General features: G+C 52.0%; 1 protein-coding gene across 23 annotated transcripts in view; it reads left to right on the top strand.

The window, feature by feature from the left end:
- The window catches only part of COL13A1 (collagen type XIII alpha 1 chain), a 159555-nt gene extending 138152 nt beyond the window's left edge, over positions 1-21403 (top strand). For 15 of the 23 annotated variants that reach the window (XM_029245688.1, XM_029245689.1, XM_029245666.1 and 12 more), the window contains 11 exons: positions 636-677; positions 1646-1672; positions 2621-2701; positions 5994-6029; positions 8138-8191; positions 9372-9425; positions 10458-10493; positions 15493-15579; positions 16520-16597; positions 19494-19532; positions 21179-21403. In XM_029245688.1, coding sequence (XP_029101521.1) covers positions 636-677; positions 1646-1672; positions 2621-2701; positions 5994-6029; positions 8138-8191; positions 9372-9425; positions 10458-10493; positions 15493-15579; positions 16520-16597; positions 19494-19532; positions 21179-21181 — 537 coding nt within the window. In that variant the 3' untranslated portion in view covers positions 21182-21403. The other 8 variants (XM_029245678.1, XM_029245676.1, XM_029245670.1 and 5 more) reach the window with 8 other exon arrangements.
- Positions 21404-22451: the final 1048 nt, after the last annotated feature.

Here is a 22451-nt window from a genome sequence, read left to right on the forward strand (position 1 = left end):
GTTCCTTCGTGTTCTCTGTCCAGTCCGAATCTCTTTGACTTTAACCTGCCCTCAAGAGAAACGGAGACCCACAGTCCCCATCCTGTCTGTTACAAACCTGGGGAGCTTGAGGAATATTCTTCGGAAGCATCTCAGTCTCCCCCCATTCCAGACAACCAGTCTCTCTTCCTTTAAGCTAAAGGTCTCAAACCCAAATGCCAACCGGGACCAGGCATGCAACAAATGAATGCAAGAAGTCTGGGTTAAAAATAATAGGGAGTGGTGAGGACTGAGGTAAACCGAGGAACTCAAGCCCCAGCCGGAAGGGAAAGCTCTCATTGAGCTCCAGGCAGCTGTTGCCATGCACGAACAAGAGCCTGAGGCGGCCAGATTTTCTGGTTTTTCAAAAACATCCAGAAGAATAGGCATTTTGAGCATGTTTCATGGCAACGTTTGTTTGTTTTTTCGAAACACTGTGCAGGCTAATGAGGTGCTATGAGTTTCTGACCTGTTCTCGGCCTTTGTTTGGGAGACTGTGTGCTGGTAGTTCTGTCCTTCGGCCCTGCAGTCCCTAGCCGGACCCCAGGCTATGGCAGAAGGCAGGAGCCCTTAGAGTATAACAGGGGGTGGGCTAACTGTCTCCCTTTGGCTTCTAGGTTCCTGGGCCACCAGGGCCAGAGGGACCTCCCGGACCTCCGGTAAGTTTGGAGGGCTTGTCTATGTTTCAGTCCACTGTGATTAGGCCCCTAACATCCCCTCCCCATGGCAGTCACTGGGCTTAACCTCAACCTTAGGTCATTATCACCTCCTTCCACGGTGGGATTTTCACATCCACAAGCCCCTCCCTGCTCCTCTTCCCTCCCACCTTAAACAGGCATCGTCTCTGTGACACCAAGGAGCCTGGGCAGCGCCCGGTTTCCCAGAAACAGTTGACTGGCATGGCAGCCCCGAGGTCTGGTCCCTCCTTGCAGGAGTAGGAGTCATTCTGTCACTCGGTTCTGCCCTTTGCCATCAGACATCTGCTCCTCTCCCTCTTTTATTCCTGCTAACCAGCCAGCAAGAAGACCAGGATTAAAATAGAAAATGACCCATTTAAAACCAGCCCCACTGGATTGGCCTTTCCATGGTTACAGATGATAAGGCACCTTTAAAGGGACCCCTGTGCATTGGGCCTCGAGGGTCCCCAAGCATCCTAAACCAACAGATGCTGGTCCTTGCCTCTGCCAGGCTCAGAGTCCCCATGGTGATGGGCCACCCATTGTCATTGGTACAAGTAGTAGTAGTCGTAGTAGTAATGACAGTAGCCAAGGTATATTGAAACTTACTATGAGCCAGATGCTACTCTAAGCACTTTGCACATATTATTTAATTTTTGCTGTGTTCCCTCTGAATTTTGCCTTCATGAGACTCTGAATCTTCTCTCATGAGTCAGCTGTGAGGGCCACAGAGAGATTCTCAGTCCCTGGCTGGGGAAGCCTGGCTCAGACCCCACCCCAGGAAGTCCTAAGGTGGACCCCCCCTTAGCATTCCCTTCTACCTCTCCTGGGAAGGGGCCCCAGGCCAGGCTCTGTACTTTTTTGTACAGGGCCCTTGCTTTTTTGTGGTCCAACCTGTGGACAAGGAAGTCGACTTAACCAGAGATGCTTTGTTTTGATTCCAAATGCAGGGGCTCCAAGGCATTCCTGGACCAAAGGTAAGAAGAGATCACGTGACAGGTGCTGGGGGAAGGGGGTGGGGGAAGGCGCTGTGTCAGTGAAGGCAGAAAAGAGAGAAAATGCTTCAGAGACAGGGGACCCAGCTGACCCCTTCCCTAAACGAAATCATGTGACACTTCAGCCAGTGGGGTACCATTAGGACAGAATAAAGTCCTATGGTCCCGTTAACATCCATCACTGACACTGGGCAGGCTTTGGATTCAGAATTTTCCCATCCATCAATCAACCCTACAGAGTGACAGGTTAGATTCTTAGCCAGTGATGAAATCCTTTTTCCATGTAACCTGCCCCAGACCCTTCACTCACCCTGAAGTATAGGTGGCAGACAGAGGGTGGCATAGCAAGGGACCCCTTCCCAGGACCAAGCCCACTGGACTCTGGCCTGGGACTCTCCCAGCTCCCACCCGCAGCGTTGCAAATGGATAAGAGGGGCTGGAGGCTGCTGGCGTGACAACAGCCCTTGTCTCCTACACTGGCGTTCTCCAGGGGACTCTTAGGCACTTCCCTCTCCTGGTTAGTGTGGGAGCCTCAGAGCTCCAGCGGTGGCATTTCAGGCATTCGCCATCCAGTAGCTGCAGGGTCCCAGTTTTTCTGCTATGCAAATGGTCGTCTATGCCAAAGCCTGACCTGAAACTGACCTATGGGTTTGTCTCTACTCCTGCCATCCCCTTTCCCTTTGGGGACCTCAAAGTTACCACAGAGATACTCTGTAGTAACTGACTGTAACTGAGGCAGAGCCAGGCTAAGAATTCAGCAATTCTTGGAGTCCCCGGCCTGCCACCCCTGGGTCAGCCACCTCTACCTCCTCCTTCCTCTATCTGCCATCCCTCCCCACCACCCATCCCCATCTGCAGGACCCCAGAACGCAAGAATGAGTCGTCTGGGCCATGCCCTTCTGTGATCTCGCCCATCTCCCTTTCCTTCAGGGGGAAGCAGGGCTAGATGGAGCAAAAGGAGAGAAGGGCATCCAGGGAGAAAAAGGAGACCGAGGTCCTCTGGGATTACCCGTAAGTATCGTGGACCCGGCAAACTGGTGTGAGGGGCCTGGCCGGGCGGTCCTGAGGAGGTGCTGGGCAGGGCCCTGGGAGAAGGCCACTGGAAAACTCGAGGTTCTAAAGTTCTGAGCATTCCAGAGCTCCGTGGGGTTCTGCTTTCCCACCTGGACAAGACCGTAGGCTCTAACTCTCTTACCGAGGGCCTCCTCTGGGCTGGCCCTGGCCTAGGTTCTGGAGGAATGTGAATCTGAATACGACAAAGCCCCCCACCCCAAGGAGGACCCAGCTGGGAGCCAGAAGGGGCCTGAGAACAGCCTTAGGCCCTACTTGTGCTTGTCTGAGGCAATAAAAATCTGCCCTTATTGGGGCCAAGCTTAGAGGACTTGGGAGCACTGGGACAGTAGAGTATTCATGTCTCTCCTACTTTCCCAGGCAGACCCCAAGAGAGCCCCTGCTCTCTGCTCTTAAGCACTGGCCACAGCAGAAAAGCTTGCAAAAAGTCAGATCCTCCGGTCCCAGCAGGCTAAGGCCACTCACATCTTGGTTCCCTGAGATCTCTGATCTCAGCTAAAGGCCCCAGGTCAGGGCGGGGGCTGCTCAGAAGGCGTCTGCATCTCCCGATGTCTGGCCTGGACTGGGCGAATTCCTTTGCCCCAAGCTCCAGTGACTGATGGTCTCATCACTGCCTCACCTGTCTCCAGGTGAGCGCATCCCACCACCCATCCCGGAGCCCTGGGCTCCATCCTCCCTCACATCCCAGTGAGGCTGGCACTCTTTTCTTGTTTGTTTTTCAAGATCTGGAAGGGACTTTAGGATTCCCTGTAATCATTTTATTGGTGGGTCCAGAGAAAAAATTGAGTCACCTGAGGTCACATACGAAGTCGATGGCCTGGCTACACCAGAGGCTGCTCCTTCACTGAGGCCACAGCCTTGCAAAGGCCTCTTTCCAGCCACTGAGGCTTCCTCTGTGCTGGGCACAAGGCCAGTTCCTACCCCCAGGAAGCTGTAAAAAGCAGAGGAATGATGGGAAGCCCAGATGCCCCAGCTTGGCAGGGTTTGAAGGTCTGGTTAATGTAATCCCAGCAACCAAAGAGAAAGAACAAAAGGTATGATTACACCTCATTAGCGCATCAAATGTGGGAATATTTAAGGAGCTGATTCGCTTGACAGACTACAGTAAACTGATGACTTTAGCAGACACTTTCCCATGTCTTAAGCTGTGTCCAAAATGACTAAGTACTCTTTACTGTTAAAGCGCCTTCCTGCCCACCCCCACTCAACCACAAACCTCTCCTTGTTCACCTTCATGGCTCCAATAACCCTAGTGAACATTGGGGAATTCAGTCAGGGATTGAAATGAAGAGCATACAGGTAATATAAACAAAGAAAGTGCCAGACGAAAGAAAAAGTACCCAGTCTATCTTTGATTTTTCAACTTTTGATAGAGACATGGGTACAGAGAAGTGCTTTGGCTAGCTTAAGAAAACAACAGAGCAAGCAGTGTTCATAAAGGGCAACTAATGTGGACATCAGACAGACAATAAGGAGTGGTGGGGACTGTGGTAACAACCCTACTTAGTTCAGCGGACTGTTGCTTTGGGGGAATGAGGGTCCAGTATTCCTGCATATTCTAATTTTTCTAAGGAAGCTACACATCTGGCATTTGATGGGGTATCTCCTCATTTTCTAATATTAAATCAAAATTATCTGCAATACTGCAACCCATAGAAAAATATGTCAGTGGCCCACGTATGGCCCCCAAAACTCCAGTTCATGCCCTCTGCGCCAGGCCTCTCAAGATAACTCAGTATTAACGCTGCATAGACAAAGTACATGGATGTTTAGCTAAAGTTCTGTTTTTAGGCTTCCCCTCAGTGTTTTACTTCATAGAGCAGCAGCCTGTGTTTCCAGGCACATCCTACTGCGTTCCTCTTATTTGCCCTACAGAAGTGGTTCTCAGTGCTGGCTGCACGTTGGAGTCCCCTGGAGCTTTCCAAGTATGCTATATTCTGTTTGAATTGGGCTGGGGTAGGGCCCAGGCATCTGTATTATTCAACATCACCCCAGGAGATTCTGACATTGTAGCTGGGTTTGAGAACCACAACTCCCTAGGCCATAAGCAAGATTGGTCCCAGAATTATGTGGCCCTAAGACTGAGAAGCGAGGCCCTGTAGGGTCCTGCTACCCAACACCCTTCCCCCAGGAGGAAGCAGCTTCCTGCCCTCCCTTACCTGGGGGTATTCCCCCACCTTTAAAATCCTGAGGCCTAGGCTCGTTTCTGAGGCTCAGTTGGAAGCAGATTTCAAGAACTCAGTCCTTATTGGCCTAGAATGTCCCAGTTGCTCTCTCCCTGCTTTGTCTTATTGGTATCATCAGATAATTGTACCCCTGTTCTCCTAGGTGGGTTGTAGGGGCAGCATCATAGCCCAGCATGGGGACAAGAGCTCTAATTCCCACTGTATATATCACTGGATGCTGGATAGTGAGTGGGTCTTAACAGCATCCCACCTGCCAGACAGTTCATTCCAAGGGATACGTGGCCTTAGACCTCCGTCCCAGTCAGCTGCCCCTAAAGGCTTTTCCTGTAAAAGAGGCCTTGTCTGGGATAATATGAATGGACTGAGTTTGTGTTAAGCTTTGCAAACTGTAAAATGCCAGAGAAATGTCAGGCATCATTAGTACTGTCATTCAAGGCCCCAACTCCTCCCACCTAGCTGAAGTTGAAGTAGGCCAGCTTCTGCCCAGATTTCAAAGCTGGATGCTGTAATTCAATGCTGAGCCTTCTGGGGTCCCCCAGTGTGGCCTCGCCTCAACAGTATGCAAAAAAGACTGGGAAGACCACCCTCACCTGGGCCCCCCCTGCCATGTAGGCGTGTCTTCCCCAAGTAAGACTGGTCCCGGGAAGGATGCACTAGCTCTGGTTCCAGACACCTCTCCATGAATTTACTTTCTATATCTCTTTCCCTGGAACACTGCAATCCCTTGGAAGAGAGGTTTCTGAGAGAGGATGAAAGGAGAGAGGGGAGCAGGGGGCACAGAGGATCGGAACGGCCACCTGCACTGATCTCCACCCAGCTTGCTCAGCAGTTGGCCACACTGCACTCAGTGTCTCCATGTTTTTTGTTGGTTTTCATGTGAATACATTACCTGTCCTCCCAAGCTTATTTCTCCCATTTTGTTTAATTACCAGCATTTATGTCTGTCCAGAGTCACTGCTTCACTCACCTCTTCCCTCCCTGGTCCCTTTTTCTCCCTCCCATTCCTCCCTTCCCCTTCTTTTGGTCAAACTGTTCCCTTTGTCCAGGGAGCTTCAGGTTTGGACGGCAGGCCTGGGCCACCGGTGAGTGTCACTTCTCCATTACCCCTCAACCCACCCACCCCCTGGCCTGTAATCCCTTTCGCCTGTCCTGCTGTGGCCTCATTTCTTCAGTGAGGCATGCCTTATCCCACCACCACCACCAGAAAGTGCCATCTGTGCTCAGTTCAGAAGTGCTTATTCACGCCTCTTGACCAAAGACAGCCGGCCTCCATCTAAATTTCCCTGTCTGTAGAATGCACCCAGGGTTCTCAAATCTGAATTTCCGGAACACTGGCTGTGGGGTGGGAGGCTGCTCCAGCAGCAAAGACTCTGTTCCTAAAGGAGTGCTGACTTCAGCCTGGGACCCCAGCCCTAGGGGTTTGGGCTGTGACTCATCCCCACCAAACACAACAGTGTCTGTATGTGCCCGTCATGCTGTGTTGTCTTCATGCTGTGAGCTCTGTCCATCTCCTGTCTGCCCACAAGGGCTTTCTAGTCCTGTGCAGCCACCAGTCTGGTGTGTATGTGGTGGGGACCGCACTGAGGGGTGAGGGCAGGTGTAGCACTTAAGAGCACACGGGCGAGTCCCAGCTCAGTGTTCTGATGGCATGTCACAACCACACCTTTCACTTCCTGTGGCACCACAGCTGCCCCCCACCACAGTCCCTTTCTTTCCATCCTCCTCGCACCTAGCACACCTTTCCCAGGTGGCCAGTCTGGGCTAGGGGCATTATCTGTGGCTGGAATCACGAGAAACCATGACTTTCCTCTCAACTAGTTATTTCCTTCATATTGGACAGAGGGGAGCAGTGCACATTCATATATTCTGTCCCCTTTGGACCTGAAGGGTTTTCTTCTTATAAAATCAGTAACACAACCTTAAAGGAAAATGTTTATGGGAAGAGTGATCCTACCCTGCCAGGACATTTACTGGACACTTCCTAGGTGTCGGGCCCAGCACCAAATGTGTGACATGTATTCATCCATTCTAACCTGGCCGCAACCTAGGAAGCAGACACTCATGCTATTATTCCCATTTTACAGGTGGGAAAACTGATCCTTAGAGAAGCCAAGAAACTTTCCAATATCACAGTTGTAGGCCTTTGAGGCAGGACTTGAAGCTGGCCAGTGACTCCAGAGTGCTATTCTGATACTCTGTCACAGATGTCCACAGCTTTCCTTCTTCCCTCAAAGGAGCCACCGAGAACATCTTATCCTCTTTTTTATTTTCATGTAAAGTAAATCAGCCTTTCCTCACCTTGCTCCTGCCCTGCCTATCACAGCTACATTCGGAGCACCACCGGGAACCGCCCACAGGCCCAGGCCCAGTCCTCATGTCCTAAGCAAGAAAATATAATCACCGAGGCAGAGCAATAGGAAGCTTGGAAATATAGACTCCGTCTAGTCGGGCCATAAATTAGGAACCTGGAGAAGACGTTTAATTATGCCTTAGCAAGCCCTGCTGTGTCTCTAATCAACACAGCTCTGATGCTCCAGCTGCCCCCCTGGGCTGCAGCCCCGAGTCTGGAGTGCTTAGGACACACCCCCCTGCCAGGCCAGTGTCAGCAGACATCCGAAGCATACTAATCCACTCTCCAATCCAGCCTGTTCCCTAGGGCCTGGGATGGGGACAGAAGGCCTGGCCGGAGGCTGAAGGCCAGGGCCAGGGCCCACAGTGGGGGTGGAGTGGGCGGTGGCTGAATGACCCTCCCACGCCTGCCTCTGTGTGTGCGTCTGCATCGGTCTCTGTGGCATGAAGACCCTCCCGCTGCATGTGGAGCTGCGTCAGCAAAGGGGTGCCAGCCCCCGGCCTCCCCACCCCTGGGATGGCGTCGACTCCCTCCCGAGCGCTTCTGGGAGCAAACTAAGCAACTGTTCTGCCGTTTTCAGCCTTGGCAAGCTTGGTTGTGAAACCAAAGGGGTACCTTCCTCAAATCTGGCTCTGAGGCAGCGGGGAGGCACTCTCTCCCCGAGGCCCCCAAACCCAAACAGGAACGCGGCCCAGTCCAATGACCGCCCTGAACAAGCCTGGCCTCGCCAACCCTGAAAACTGGGCCTCTGGACCTTGCTCATCTCCAGGTGTCGTGCGGGGCTCCCGGGGCTCCCCTCGGCGTCAGGACCCTCACCTCTGCACTCTTTCACCTCCCCAGGGTACTCCAGGACCAATTGGAGTTCCAGGCCCAGCGGGACCAAAGGGAGAGAGGGTGAGTGCTCAGCGAGCCGGGAGCCTGGACCACCAGGACAGGGGGCCCTGCTGCCCCTCTCAGCCTCGGGTCCTCAGCCCCTGCGCCTGCAACCCACAGGGCCACCACGTCAGCCAGCCATCTCGGCCCCCATCTGTTCCTCCTCGACCCGGCAAGCACCTCATCCATGTCTTCTCTGGATGACCCTCCCAGCCCATGGGGTGGCAGGCAGGCCTGAGGTGCTCATTTTGTAGCTACAAGTGGACAGAGACTTGGAGAGCTTCCTTCACTCAGCTTCCGGTCACCTGGCATCGGTCCCAGGTGCCACACAAGGCCCCAGGCCCTGCTATCACCGGACACGCCTCAATTTTGCAGTGATTTAGGGATACGGCATGAAACAGAGTGCCAGGTGGTGTTAGAAAACCTGGGAGACATTGAGAAGCCAGGAGACCTGTGCCTCAGGCCGGCTGCCAGGGGTCACGTCTCCCGCAGCCAGGGCGGCGGGCGGAGGCAGGAGAGTTCCGCGCGTCAGCTCCTCCCAGCCTGGCCCGGTTTCCGCACCGCGGGGCCTGGGGTCGCTGGGGGCCCGGCTTGGGTGCTGGACCTCTGAGTGGCCGTCTGCTGGGCTCTCTGCCCGCGGGAGCAGCTCTCCGTCTTGCCGTCTGCCGCCAGCGGCTCTATCGCTATGCTCTCGGGTCCCACAGCTGGCAGAGGGGAGGGAGGAGAGGGTGGGGAGCTTCTGGAGAGAGGCGTGGGCTTCCCTGAGATCACCAGCCACTTGGGGAACCAGGGTGGCTGCTCCGAGGAGTGACACAGCTTCGAAGAGAAATCAGAGCTCTCTTCCTCTCCCCGTTCTCCCCCGTCTCCCTTGTCCGTGCCCGTTTCCTGCTCCTGTTCTCCCCACCGCTTCTGCCTCTGGCCAACTTGTACCCCCACTTTCCAGTCCTTCCTAAGCGCGTTGGGGGGCCAGGCTCTGTGGAGGGAGGGTGAGAGAGGCTTCCAGGCCCCCTCCTCGGGGCAGAGTCCTCAGCAGTCACCCCACCCGCCCTCTGCCCAGCCCTCGCTTCCTTGTTGGGGGGCGGGGGGTGTCTCTTTGAAGAGACTGGAAAGGTTTCCCAAGTTTTGTATGAAAACAGAAAATGGCTGACGGGAGGTTGTTACCATGTCAGAGAAGGCTTATGTGTTCTTTCTCCGGTTTCAGGGCAGCAAAGGCGACCCTGGGATGACAGGACCAACGGGAGCAGCTGGGCTTCCTGTAAGTCTCGTGGGCTCAGAGGCTGCTCTCCACCTGCCCTGGTCGCCCCCCCAGAAGCACTGCCAAAACAGAACACCCAGAGCCTGGGACAGAAAATCCAGGGCCAAGCGACAGTGCTCAGTTCTGTGGCGGGGGAAGCAGCCGACAGCCACTAGCCCACGCTCTAGAACTTCCCCGCCGGGCACCGCTAGAGGCGAACCCTGGCGCACACGGCCCCTGTTAGGGAAGCACGTCCTCAGCCGTGTGCACCGTCTAACTGGCTGTAGCAAACACAGATGAGCACCTTCCACTGCAGGGCTCTGTGCTCAAGGCAGCGGGGGTCTCACAGGTGAATGTGCCACGGCCCGTACCCTCGAGGAGGGACCGAACCAGGTCCAGATCACCATCGGGCAAGGAGACGTCTCCTGAGACGGGCAGCTTCCCACGGGACTGGCTTTCCATCTGCAGCCGACGTCTCCTTGCTGGCTTATAGAAGTCGGCTGCCTACAAGAGCCAGGACTTTGGTTTCCCACCCGCTTGAAGGTCATACACTTGTTCGTGGGTTCCATGCTCGGCTGTGCTTTGGCTAAGTAGGCACCTCCGGCCAGTCTTTACCTTGTGCCCACTCCCCAGCTAAAGACAAGGGGAGCAGCCGGCACCTTGAAAAGAGGGGCTCGGGAGCTTTGGAGTCATTTTTCTAGCAAGCAGCTGGTGGGAGAGCCGTGCAAATACCTGTCCTTCCAGGAGAGGTCTCTGCGCCCAGACCGTGTCCTCAGCATGAACCATCTAGAAGAACTCAGCCACAGGCCAGGGCATTGGTGCAGAGTGAGAAAACCAGAACTGTGTTTGACTTTACCCATAACTTATTATCTGTCTCTAGGTCAAGTTCCTTGAGCAGTTTTCTCCTTTGTCCCCCTTCTGTAAAATGGGGATAATTAAGCCTGTCTCTGATGAATTAGGCACCGGTAAAGAGCTTTATGAGCCTGGAAGGAAGGACTGTACGGCCATCCTGTGCCTTCTCATTAACCTGTCTTCGTTTCTGATTTACTGCAGGGTTTACACGGACCACCCGGGGACAAAGGAAACCGGGTGAGTCTGAGTCCTCGCACTTTGGCTGTGGTTACTAATGTCATCATGGTGAGGTGGAATGACCAACTGGGGATTCCTGACCGAACATGGAAATACAGTTTTTCCTGATATATCATCCTAAATTAAAAGGCTTTAGTGAGGGGCTTCATCCATAGCATTACAGGGAGCCCGGGACCTAATCTTGAAATTGAAGCATGTATTTTTCCGCGTGGAAAGGGGAGGCTGAATCCCAGGGCAGCCATCAGATTAACATTGCCATCCAGTAACAGGAGTCACGTGCCCAGCTCTCTCTAGGTTGCCCTGATAATGGGCCCCTAAATGATATTTTTATATCCATCGTTGCTGTGTCCTAGTCTTCTGACACTTAGTTTTACCAGGCATCCCAGGCCACTGGTGAGAGAGATAATAAATCCCAGTTCCAAGAACAAGCAGACAGCTGTTGTACACAGCCAATCCTTTAAAAAACTATCCCGGCCATTATTTCTCTTGGGACGAATCGGCAGGACTATGAAACAAATCGTGCCTTTCGAGGCCCCCAGCTGCCCCCTTGGTTTCTGCCGTGTTCACCAGGACGCAGTTGCTGAGTGTCTGTCCACAGCACCCACAGCCACCTGATGGCACATGACACGTGGCACGTTTGTGCCCAGGAGAGATCATCCCACTACATCTGACCGAGGGATGACTTTTGGGTTCCCTTCTAGAACGTCTCATTGGCTGCCTCATCACAGGGGTTCTCAGTGGGATGCACGTCCCCTAGAAGCCCAAGAGCATCTTCTAGTGGGAATAATACCCAAGGATCTTAGAGGTAAAAGAGGAGTGGGATGAACCGATGGAGAAACGAGGCCCTGAACTATGATAACATGTTCTGAGTTCCCAGGAGTGTTAGAGACAGAGCAGGTGGCTTCCAGAACCCAGGCCTTCCGCTGATCTTTGAACACCGATAGCCGTGTTTATGGCTAGAACATGCCAGAATCTGTACGTTTATATCTGGCATCAATGGAAGTCTCTTCCATTTAAGATCGATTTATTGAACGCTTCCATATTCCAAAATTTTCCTTTCTGGCAGCTGGTCAAAAGCAATCAATTTGTCCCATATATCCTTTGAACAAGAAGGAAGAGGCAGAGTGACCCCTCCCAGACTGTCCATGGGGAGCCCAAGTCTAGAAACCCCTGGAATAAACAGTCCTACTTCCAGAAATGGGCCAGCCTGTTCAGGCAGGCTGGGAAGCCCACCTTCATTACTGTGGCATCCAAGAGTTTAGGCCACTAAAATAATTGATCATTGCACCTCTCAGTTGACATACTAACCTTTCTAATTTATGTCTAAAGTGTTCCGGTGTTCTTTGTTAATTCGATTAACACTTGTTAAACCTACCTCTTATGACTTTTTCAGTTGGCTTGAGGCACTGGGCATTTGAAGGCTGCAAAGCTAGTCCTCCCATTGGTAGTGACTGTGTGCTCTAGAGGGCAGGCAGGTGGACAGGGGCGGGAGGCTGGTGGCTCTGATGCTCAAGGAACCGAGGTCATTGAATGAGCCGCTGAGTCCCCACTATCCAGTGGGGAAATATTTCTTCTCCACTTGCTGTGTCCAAGGTTTTATACACTTCCCCCCAGTCCCACATATAAATCAGCAATATGTCAGTAAAAGTCAAGTCCAGAAAACAGGCAAGGTACCTGAACCTTCCTCTGAGTGCACCATAAAGAACCAGTCGACTTCTTCTGAAGGGCAGCTTTCCAAATCAAGGACCAGCTTGTTCTTCCATCTAAGACATCTGACTCTCTGGATACCTGAACATCCTAGAAGAGTCCCACCTACAGCTCACCTTCTCTTCCAGACCTCTTTATACCACCAGCCCTAACAGGACTTCTGAGGGGAGAGATGAGGGTTTGGTAATAAAAGCCTACAAAATGAAGAAAGGTCCAGGCAGAGTCAGCTCTGTGCCCTGACCAGTGTTTTCTGGTGCCTGGAAGCTCAGAATGCTGACACTTTTGTCAAAGTAAAAGGCCAGGAGTGCTAAGATGACATTCTAGTTGGAAGCTTCAGTGTTTCTTGTGGAGGTGAAGCTGGAGATGTTCAAGACGCCCGTGCCCACCGAGTGTGGAAGGGGGCTCCCAAACTTTGCCCCCATCACACCCGGGGTCCCCGTCAGAGAGGCTCGGGCGGGCTCCCCACCGTCTGTTATCCTATCTCACAGCCTTGAAGCCATGCTTCTCCAAGTACCGCCAGAGGATGGTCTTGGAGTCTCCTTTCTGCTCATGGAAGGAGGACAGTCCTGGTAGTGGTGGCCAAGGCCCAGAGCCCAAGATAGGCAGTTTTCCAAGGGGACACACATGCCAGGGGAATGATTCTGTCCTTGTCACTAGGGGCATTCTCCTGTCCATTAACAGCTCTGTGAATTTGGCCCAGGAGCCACTTTTAGGATGAAACAGTCCATCAGAGGATAAAGGGTGGTATGAATTTGGCAATTTGGGTATCAGGAAAATTGGGTGTAACCGAGGAGCTGCCTGCAAGCCAGCCAATTGAAAGGTCTGAGAGTGTGCGGTGAGGCTCCTCCCACTCTGTGAGAGGTGCCATCTGGGGGGGGGGGGTGTGTACATGTGTGTGTGTGTAAGTGTGCATGTGTGTGCCTGGGTGTACATGTGTGCGTGCATGTGTGTGCACGTATGTGTGTGCACACTTGTGTGTGTGCATGTCTTGCTTCCCCAGGCCCCCTTACCTCCTAGCTCTCCCTCCTCTGCTCTCTCTCTCGGCCTCAGCCTGCTTCTTCTTTCCTTTACTCCTTCACTATTTCTCCCTCTAGATATGTTCACCCTATTATAATAATCCCATAGCCCGCATCCTTTCCCTTCCACTCCCCCAACTTCAATTTATTTCCTCTAAACGCAGTTTTGTACATTTATTTTTTTAAGAAACCCCTGCTGCTTGACTCTCTTTGCTCCTCTCCCATACCAGCTAGAATCCCCTCTGCACCAGAGCCCTTTTCATGTCCTCTTTGGGAGAGGGGAGCAGGGGGGATGGAGGTGAGGTTACTACTCTACTGTCTTCAAGGGGCACCCAATTAAGGCTATTTCCTGTGCCCTTAGAACACGATGGCCCAGAGTGCAAGTTTCCCATCCTGAAGGGACCACCGCTGACCCTCTGTTACCCACAGGCACGTCATCACCATCCCCCACTCCCCGGGAGCTTCTCTCACCCTCTGAATTTAGGGAACTGTGCTCACTTTTGCACTGGCCTGACCCAAAGAGAATAAGGGGCCACATTCCTGAGAAAGTTTCCCATGGGGCTTCCCCCTCCAAACAGCTAGTGGTTTGGCTTGTCCCCTGTCTGCAGATTAATCGTGCCATGACTTCCTCATTGGCGGGCGTATCTTAGAGCCAATGAGATGACCCCTAAGATGCGTCTACATGTTTCCTCATCTCATTTTCTAAGCAAGCATCTGCATTTTAGAAAACTCACTTAGAAAGATGTGTTGGCAGCTGCAGGCAACCTCTGCAATCAAGAAATGTGGGTAATTTCCAAAGACCTGGAGAAACGTCAGAAGTATTCCTATCCATTGCCTCCCTCTAAGGAACCCTGCAGCCTTCCACTGCGGGAATACGGCAGACACAAGACCGTGCCGCTGGCAGCAGCCTTGGCTCCTGTACTGGCTGACAAGAAGTAGCGATCGTTACTGCTGTCTTTATGAAGCCACTGTCATTTACTGAGCACCTACTGTATTAGTGCACATTTAGTATTAAGCGCTAAATGTGCACAAAGACCTCGCAACAAAGTTGTTTTTTTTTAACCTCTATATTGGAGTATAACTGCTTTACAATGGTGTGTTAGTTTCTGCTGTATAACAAAGTGACTCAGCTATACATATCACAGCAAAGTTTTGAGGGAGGTATTATTATCCCCATTTTACAGATGAAGAAACTGAGGTTCAGAGAGGTTAAGTAAGTTCCCAAAGTCATGTGGCTGATAAGAGGCAAATCCTATTCTGGCTCCAAGCCTTTGCTCTGACCACTTGGCCACCCACCCCAAGGGACACTGTGGAAGCCCCCAAGCATTAGACAACCGGCCTTCTGTAGAGGGGGAGAGTTCCCAGGAAGACTCTCCAGGGGCACACTTGGCCCCTTTATAGAGAAACCCAACATACAAAAATCCAAACTCAAATTCATTACCAAGAATTTCCCATAGCCCCACTTTAAATGGAGAGTGACCCTGACACATACAAAATAGGGTTCAGTTTAGAAAGACGATGTTTACTGAAGCTTTTCAGAAACAGATGAATTTCTTGAACCAACATACCCATATACAAATAGCTGCCTATGACGTCAGACCAGGATGGACCAGAGACACACATAAAACGGGAGGACCCCGCCGAGAACCAGGTGCCACCTATGAGCCGTGGACACACACATACACACGTGCACTTGTACACACACGTGCGAGCACACACTAGTACACGCACACACTTGTGTACACATGCGCAAGCTCATATACACACATGCACAACCATGTATGTGCACACGCCTACACGCCGCATTCACAGCCACATGCACACACACACCCCAGGGCTCTAAACAAAATCACTTTGCCTCCTCTTAGAATATCAAAGGGACGACAACGAGTTGGGACAAAAGCTGTCAGGCCAGACCCTTTCAAAAATGAACCCTCAAAGAGAAGGAAGTGGGTCCCCCAGGTTCATTATAGATGCACTCTGGGCTCAGAATTAGCAAAACTGGCCACCAGTCTCATCCATCTGCACTTCCTCCCACCTCTGGCTCTCAGCCCTATTGCTCCCCACCCCCTCCGCACCTGCCTTAGCCAAATTCTCAAGTTCTTGGAGGGGTGGGCTAAGGGACTGACCCCTAATCCTACTGGGGAGAATATCCTAATTGAGAGAATCTATTTTTCCCTCTTTCATTTTTTTTTTTCTGTCTCTAATGTTAACACATGAATGATCCTAAAGTTTTTATGTTATTTTTTTTTCTTGGACTAAACCATTATTTACAGGGGGAGAGGGGGAAGAAAGGCTCTAGAGGGCCTAAGGGGGATAAGGGAGACCAAGGAGCGCCTGGATTAGATGCCCCCTGTCCATTGGTATGTTTCCATCTATCACTTGGTTGTTCTGGGTTTTTCCTTGAGGTTTGCAAGCTGGAAACAAAGAAGGCAAATAAAAAGATGAAAACCGAATGACTCCACTGATGCCACCAAAACCGACCTGCTCATGTGACTGATGAAATTCTGCCTGCTGTTGGTGTTGCCCTAAAACCACAGCTGCAAGTAATTCCCGCTAAAGCCCTTTCCTTTGAAGATGCCGAACAATTGATATGTGGAAACGGAGACACCACGAGGAAAGGGATTTGGGAGCAGGCCTGGGCTCTTAGCTCCAGGCTGGCTTTGGAAGCCAGTGTAGCAATTGTGAAACCCACCCCGCATTTGCCTTCTTCGTTTCATGGCCACCTCTGTGGCCAGCAGTTCAAACTGTCTGAATCCCCACTTGGTCAGGATGCAGGACACTGGGGTTAGCGTCTCCTGAGGGCCATCTATGCCCCAAACTGGGCAGAACGAGGCCAGAAAGGGGCTTTCCTACACAGCCTCCCAATGCTCACCAGCCATCCGGCTAAAACCTGTAAAGCTGCAGACCAAAATCTGTAGACAGACCCCCACGAAGCCTTCCCAAACCAGCCAACGACGAATGATTCGTGGCACATACGCCGGGCTTCTCAAGTGTCCCTCAACTCATTTGAAGGTCCTGAAATTATGATGCGCTAAAGTTGAAGTTCACCTGTGTTTACTCCAAGTGGGTCTAGATGGAGAGGGGGCTGGATGTACACGTTCCAAAGCTCAACTCTCCCAGGAGCCAGAGAGAGCACAAAAGCTGAACTGGGAAGACGGGAATCAACTGGGAACTGGGGTCTGTTTGTAGATGCCTCGAGGGTCCTGCATCCTGGCCAGGGTAGGACAGGGCCTGTCCACGCCACAGTCGGAGCTGGCCAGCCTTGACCTAAATAATCATCGTGGTTGGTTTTGTGAACAGGGACACCGAGGTTTTAAAGGAGAGAAAGGGGAGCCGGGGTTACCAGGGCTGGACGGACTGGATGCCCCGTGCCCACTGGTATGGCATCACCCTCCCTTTCCTGCATGGCCAGTGTGGGCTTCCCCACGTGTGCGGCTTGTGCCTGTGCGCCTCTCCCGCTGCCCTGCACACTCCTGCTTGTCACTCTTCACTCAGTAGACACCAAGGGTCACCCTGCCTTAGCTGGTCCTCAGGGGGCTCCCGCCACGTTCCCCTCTTGCATGCAGAGTCTGCCAGGATGCTTTCTTGGCTTCCTCCTGCAGCTGCTTCAAAAGCCCATCACCTTAATGTGAGCGGCCCTCCCCACCCGATGCCAACCTTAGCTGCATCAGACCCTCCTTTCAGAACTGCTTCTAGACAAACCTGCCACCAGAAAGAAAGCCAGGGAAGTGGATTCTCAGGACAAGTTATGAGGATTGTGACTTCGCTTCCTTCACACACTGCAGTTAGTTGGAAAACCGTTGGCAAAACATTTCAATGAGATGCCTCAGTTGGCCCCATGTCCCGCTCCACTCCAGCATTGCACGATTTAGCAGAGGAAAGATGGGCACCTTATGAACACGGGGAAGAATGAGGAGTTCTAGAACCAAAGTAGAGGAGGGTGTACGCTGACTGTTCTTCCGGCACAGATCTGGGATCACTGCCCCGGTGACACCCCCAGAACCAGGGGACGGTCCAAAATCAGGATTCTAGATCCTGTAGGGTTCATCCTTTATGCTTAAATCTCAGAAGACACTACAAGACCCTCCCTTGGTTTCCCTTTTTTTTTCATCTTTAGGTGGTTCACAACCAAAAAGTCTGAAAGAACCTGGAAAGGTTAAGAATGTAGTTAAGGAAGGGAAGGGAGAGACAGGGAGGGAGGGGCGACATTTAGGACCCGCTCCCAAGCATGTCCCACCTAAGTGGTGGCATTTCTGGTCCCGCTGGGCCCAGTCCCTCTCCAAGCAGGGACACCTGAGGCTTCTACAGCAATCCTTTGAACATACTGCAGGGGAAGCAGAAGATGGCACGTCACTCCAAGGCAATTGGCTCAAAAACTTCCTGCTCTCCTAAATTTCTGGAGGAGGTTTGGAGCTCATGGATCTAGTTTCATACCAGTAATTGTCAGATGAGCATTCCCAGCCTCACATCCCCACCCCAGGGTAACACAGGAATTATCTTTGTGTGACCCTGACAGGTGACCATAGAGCCCCTTGAAGGGACTTTTTAGGACCACACAGGCAACACGAAGGACGGCAGAGCAAGCAGCGTCGCAAGCCTCCCGATCCCACCGCGCTCCCCACCTTCCCACCCCCACCTTGAACCCCCAGCATGCAGCACGCACCGCACAGGCGCCTTTCTCAGCCGTGGAATCTCCCGCGCCCTCCGCAGCACCTCCGTTAACCAAGCAGCCAGGCGTCCCCTCTGCCATGACCCTTCCCACGATCTGAACACTTGAGTTCTGACAACTGCAGCCCCGGCCTCCCTGCTTCTCACCCACACACTGTCACTCCCCTCTGCCTGCCCAGCCCTCCTCTGTTCCCCCTGCCACCATCCACGTGCCAAGGGGAATGCCCCTGTGGTCCACGGAGGCTCCTCTCCCTTCCAGAGACCGTGTGAAGTGTCGCATTGTGGCGGGCTGGGGAAAGGGACAGAGGTCTTCATGGAACCCTGGGATGCACCACCTCATCCTGCAGACCCTCCCCGACCCAGAAGGGACAATGAAAGTTATCTTGATTTGACCTTTAATGCAAACTGGCATTTTCTCCAATAACATTTGTGTGTTACTTTTGCTGTGAAAGTGTACATGCCTTGCCTTTCTTGTTTCTCATTGTTGCTGTTCGCCGTCTCCTGCGCTGTGTTACTGTGGAAGTGGGGCGGGGCTGGGGGGCTGTTGATCGGGAATTTTAGTACAAGGTAACTAGACTTCTGCGGCCCCCGTGCAGGGCCAGCTGTCTGCTGGATGCCAGGTGAGTGGTTTTGGCACCTGTCATGGGTGGATGAGTAGGTCCAGGGCACAGGGTGCTCCCCTTCCGGGTTCGCGGGGGCTGACCACTTGCTGCGGTCCCCTGAAACCTCGTGTGCGTCTCTTTCTCTGCCCTGGAGCCTGGAGTTCTAGAATCTGGGCTGCAATTCTAATAGACCCGAAATGAGAACCAGATCTTTGCCCTGGTTCAACCTCACCCTCCCCACCTGCCTCTAAGTGGTTTCTAGGTTCCCGCAGGGAGTGCCAGAGCAGCCAGGATAGCAGGGCCCGAGGAGACTCGGGACGTCCTGAGGCTGCAGGTGCTCCGGAGGTGCACCAGCAAAGGGGACAAGCGGCACCCGGTGGATTCCCATTCCACCACGGCCTCTTCCCCCCAAGTCCCCAGCAATGGCTGTGCCAGGAGCCCTGCCTCCTTGCTGAAGGCACCTCAGGCCCACATTGCAATGCCTGTGAAATCACCCCTCCTCCTCCTTACTGACCACCAGATGGGAATTGCCTAGATGTCCTCCCCCAGCTGCTAAGGAAGAGAGAAAAAAATCACAGAATGGGAGAAGTGGGGGCGGTCGTTTCATAGAGCCGCACCTGCCCCAGGTTTTACGGAGGAGGAAACTGAGGCCCCCAAGTGCTGAGTGACGCCCACGGGCACCCCGCATTCAGTACAGCCCGAGGGGAGACCAGCAGGCCTCTGGTCTGTCCTCTCCACAGCATTCAGGTGACCCCTGCTTGCTGAGCCCACAGGCTAGCGTCTTGGCCTTGCACTGTAACTACATGTGAGCCTGGCCAGTGGGCAGACGGGCGGGCTAGCTTCCTGCCTCCTTTCGGCTCAGCCCTGGGGTAGAGAGACAGACTATATCGGGGGGCCGCACCCTGATCAGCCGTCGCGATGCTTGTGGCCCTTGTTCCCTCTGTCCTGCTGCTGGTGGGCCATCCCACAGAGTCTGAGCCGTCTGCCTTCCTTCCTCACTGCAGGGTGAAGATGGCTTGCCAGTCCAGGGCTGCTGGAATAAGGTAAGGTTTCCCAGGGTTCTAGTGCCTTGGAGCAGAGGTGTCCTTGGGCTCCTTTCTCTATGGTGGAATAAAGCATGCACTATTTCCATTCTGGGCCTTTCTGCAGATGAGGTAGCAAGACATGGGTCAAAAAAGGAACGATCCCACAGGCAGGGTGCCCATTAAACACCCTCCCACTCACTGCACAAAATTGAGAACGTTTAAAAATGATTTTTAAGGCATCCGCAAACCCGAGTGTATGGAAGTTCCATGTAGTCAGACAGATGACATCTTTATGCTTTGTGTGGTTAAATTATACAATACTTCTCCTGCAAGGAGTTCTAAACCATGTTTTAAAATTAGTTATTATTAGCTAGTCTCATAGTGCTCGTAGGAGGCCATTTAAGCCATTATCCAGATATAGGAAATCTAAGTTGTTTAAACTATGAAGTCACATAGATTCTATACCTCCTCCTAGAGATCGGCCAGCTCACCACTCTACCTTGCCCCTTGAACTTAAGCTGTCAGAGCTCCATGCTTCTGCACATGAGACCTGCAGCCCAACCTCTCTTGGGTTCCCAGAATTCCTACCAACAATGAGGTTTCATTTGTTCACACTTGCCCCTGCATTTGCCATCATTAAAGCCATCTGACAGCACTGGGCTGTGCCCTTACATGCAATCACCCCACTCATCCAGGGCCTCCAAAGTGCAAGGCTCCCCGGCATGACCAGGGCCACTGATTTGCTAATCCAGAAGCCCAGCTTGGTCCTGGCAAAGGTAGCAGCTGCCATGCAGTCCCACCCACGGCCTCCCTCCACCTTGCCTCCCGCTCAGAGACTTCATGCCAGCCCTTTATCACTGAGGTCTCAAGGTGTGGGTTCATCCTCATTAAAGGGCTGGAGTCCACTACCTGCCTGAGAGTTTGCGCTTAGCTGATCCAGTCCTGCCCAGTGACAGCAGAGTCACACTTACAATGAGATGAATACAATCCTCCGGCTAAGTGCCCACAATCTCATTAGTTCACGGGATTCAGTAAAAGCAATGAAACCACCCAGGTACCTAAAGCGCCCCTAACCAGAGAAAGGGAAAGCTCAACCCTCAAGGGAGATGCCTCCCCAAGAATCTGTCTCTCTCGCTGTGCCTCGCCCTCTCGGTGAGTTCCTGTAGACCTAGTTAGCTCCAAGAAGAAGGAAAGGGGTGCGTCCCCTAAGAAAAAAGATTTTCTTCTTCAAGGTTGCTGTGGATGGTTAGGAGATAGAAATGGTTGGGCTTAGCAGGGGAAGAACAGCCTACTCTCGAGAGCTGCAATGTCTGGGAGAAGCAACTAGAGAGCCCGGTGTCTGTTGGTTCACACCATTAATTCATTTTGGGAAGATGCAGTTAATTCAACAGCCAGGCCTCCAAAGGCCACATAGGGAGAAAGTGCCCTCTAGTGGCCAGGACGGGGAATGACTGGAAAGAGAAAGTGGTTTCCCACCCTCAGGATGCTGAGAGCCAGCACCAGGGTCTTGGAACGAAGCGGGTTCCTGGCTCCCCCAGTTCCCCTACCCAAAGCTCCCATCCAACCCAGGACAAGACCCACCTCGTTTCCCACAAGGGAAATAAACACTCACAGACCAACTGACACTAACTCCATGTTGTTTTGTGTTTGTTTTTGTTTTGCAGTGATGCCTCTAACCTGGGATTGGCCTGTGTGTGTGTTTGTAAATAGAATATTTATTTTTATACAGTTTCCACTTTTTGAAAATGCCCAAAGTATGATGCATCTTACAGATTATTAAAAAAAAAAGGAAAGCCTGCATATTTTGTACAGAAAATACCAACCTCCTCCCTTTTGTTTACAAGATGTTTTGTATACGTCTAAGGCTCTAATACACTTTTCGTTAGTGAGTACGGCTGTACGTTTGCATGATATTTGTGCACACTTATTAAGTACTGAAGCTTAATAAATTATTGTGTTCCAGTGCCAAAGGGGGCCAACCAGCACTCAGGTGCTGGCTAGTTTATGTGTGACTTCAGAGATACGTGGAGTTCCATGGTGTTTGCTAAGCTAGGTGTGTCTCAGAATATCTTAAACTCTTATGGACTTTCATTATTAAAAAAATTAAACGTGGCAATCCTTGATCCTGATTCATCACTAAATTAAATACATTCTTTTCTTGTGAAATCAGGAAGTCCCAGAAGCGGAGGGTCCTCAGAAGTGTAACGGTTTGAACCATTAAGTCCGACAGAGGGAGGGCTGGGACTGTATTAAGCAACGTCTATCATTAAGTTACCCCAAGTCCACTGCGGTGCCACGTGAGTGTGGCCCCCAAGGTTACAAAGGGCTACTTGCTGCTGCTTTTGTTTTTTGGTGGCGCGTTTTTCTTTCTCTGGGGGCCGCAGTCACTAGCAGCTATTGCTGACGATGGCCATTCATTTGCTGTAGATTTGCAAGGTCTACTCACAGCTAATAGCAGATGAAAAGTTTGCCTCACAGCCATTCCGCTCCAACAGAGAACGCTCAGAAAACAGGAATCTGGGCAAGATATTGGCACTCTGAAGCTGTTTTTATTTTTTAAGAAGCTAGAGTTTTACGGTTTTCTGTACTGTTCTTAGTATAGCGCTTATAAAGGTCTTGCTGCTTATAAATAAAAGAAACCTATTTTAAAGACTAGGTAAGTATTACCTATGGGGCAGCACACAGGTTTACTGTTACGTGTTACAACATAATTGGTGCTTCTAGAGGGCTTGAAAATAACGAAGTACTTGGGTAATTTCAACACCCCCCCATTTTGTTTGCACTTTAATGTGTCTTTATATGTATATCCTTTCATCATAGACAGTACAAAGTCACACTGAAACGGAGACCCTGTCCGCGCATGGTAACAGAAACTCTAAGTTAATGAGCTTCACATTCGTGGGACCCCTGCCACATTGTGAGGTCGCACTCGCAGAC

Source organism: Monodon monoceros, unplaced genomic scaffold, assembly GCF_005190385.1.
Source record: "Monodon monoceros isolate NGI ecotype Baffin Bay Population unplaced genomic scaffold, NGI_Narwhal_1 Super_Scaffold_4, whole genome shotgun sequence".
NCBI classification, from domain to species: domain Eukaryota; kingdom Metazoa; phylum Chordata; class Mammalia; order Artiodactyla; family Monodontidae; genus Monodon; species Monodon monoceros.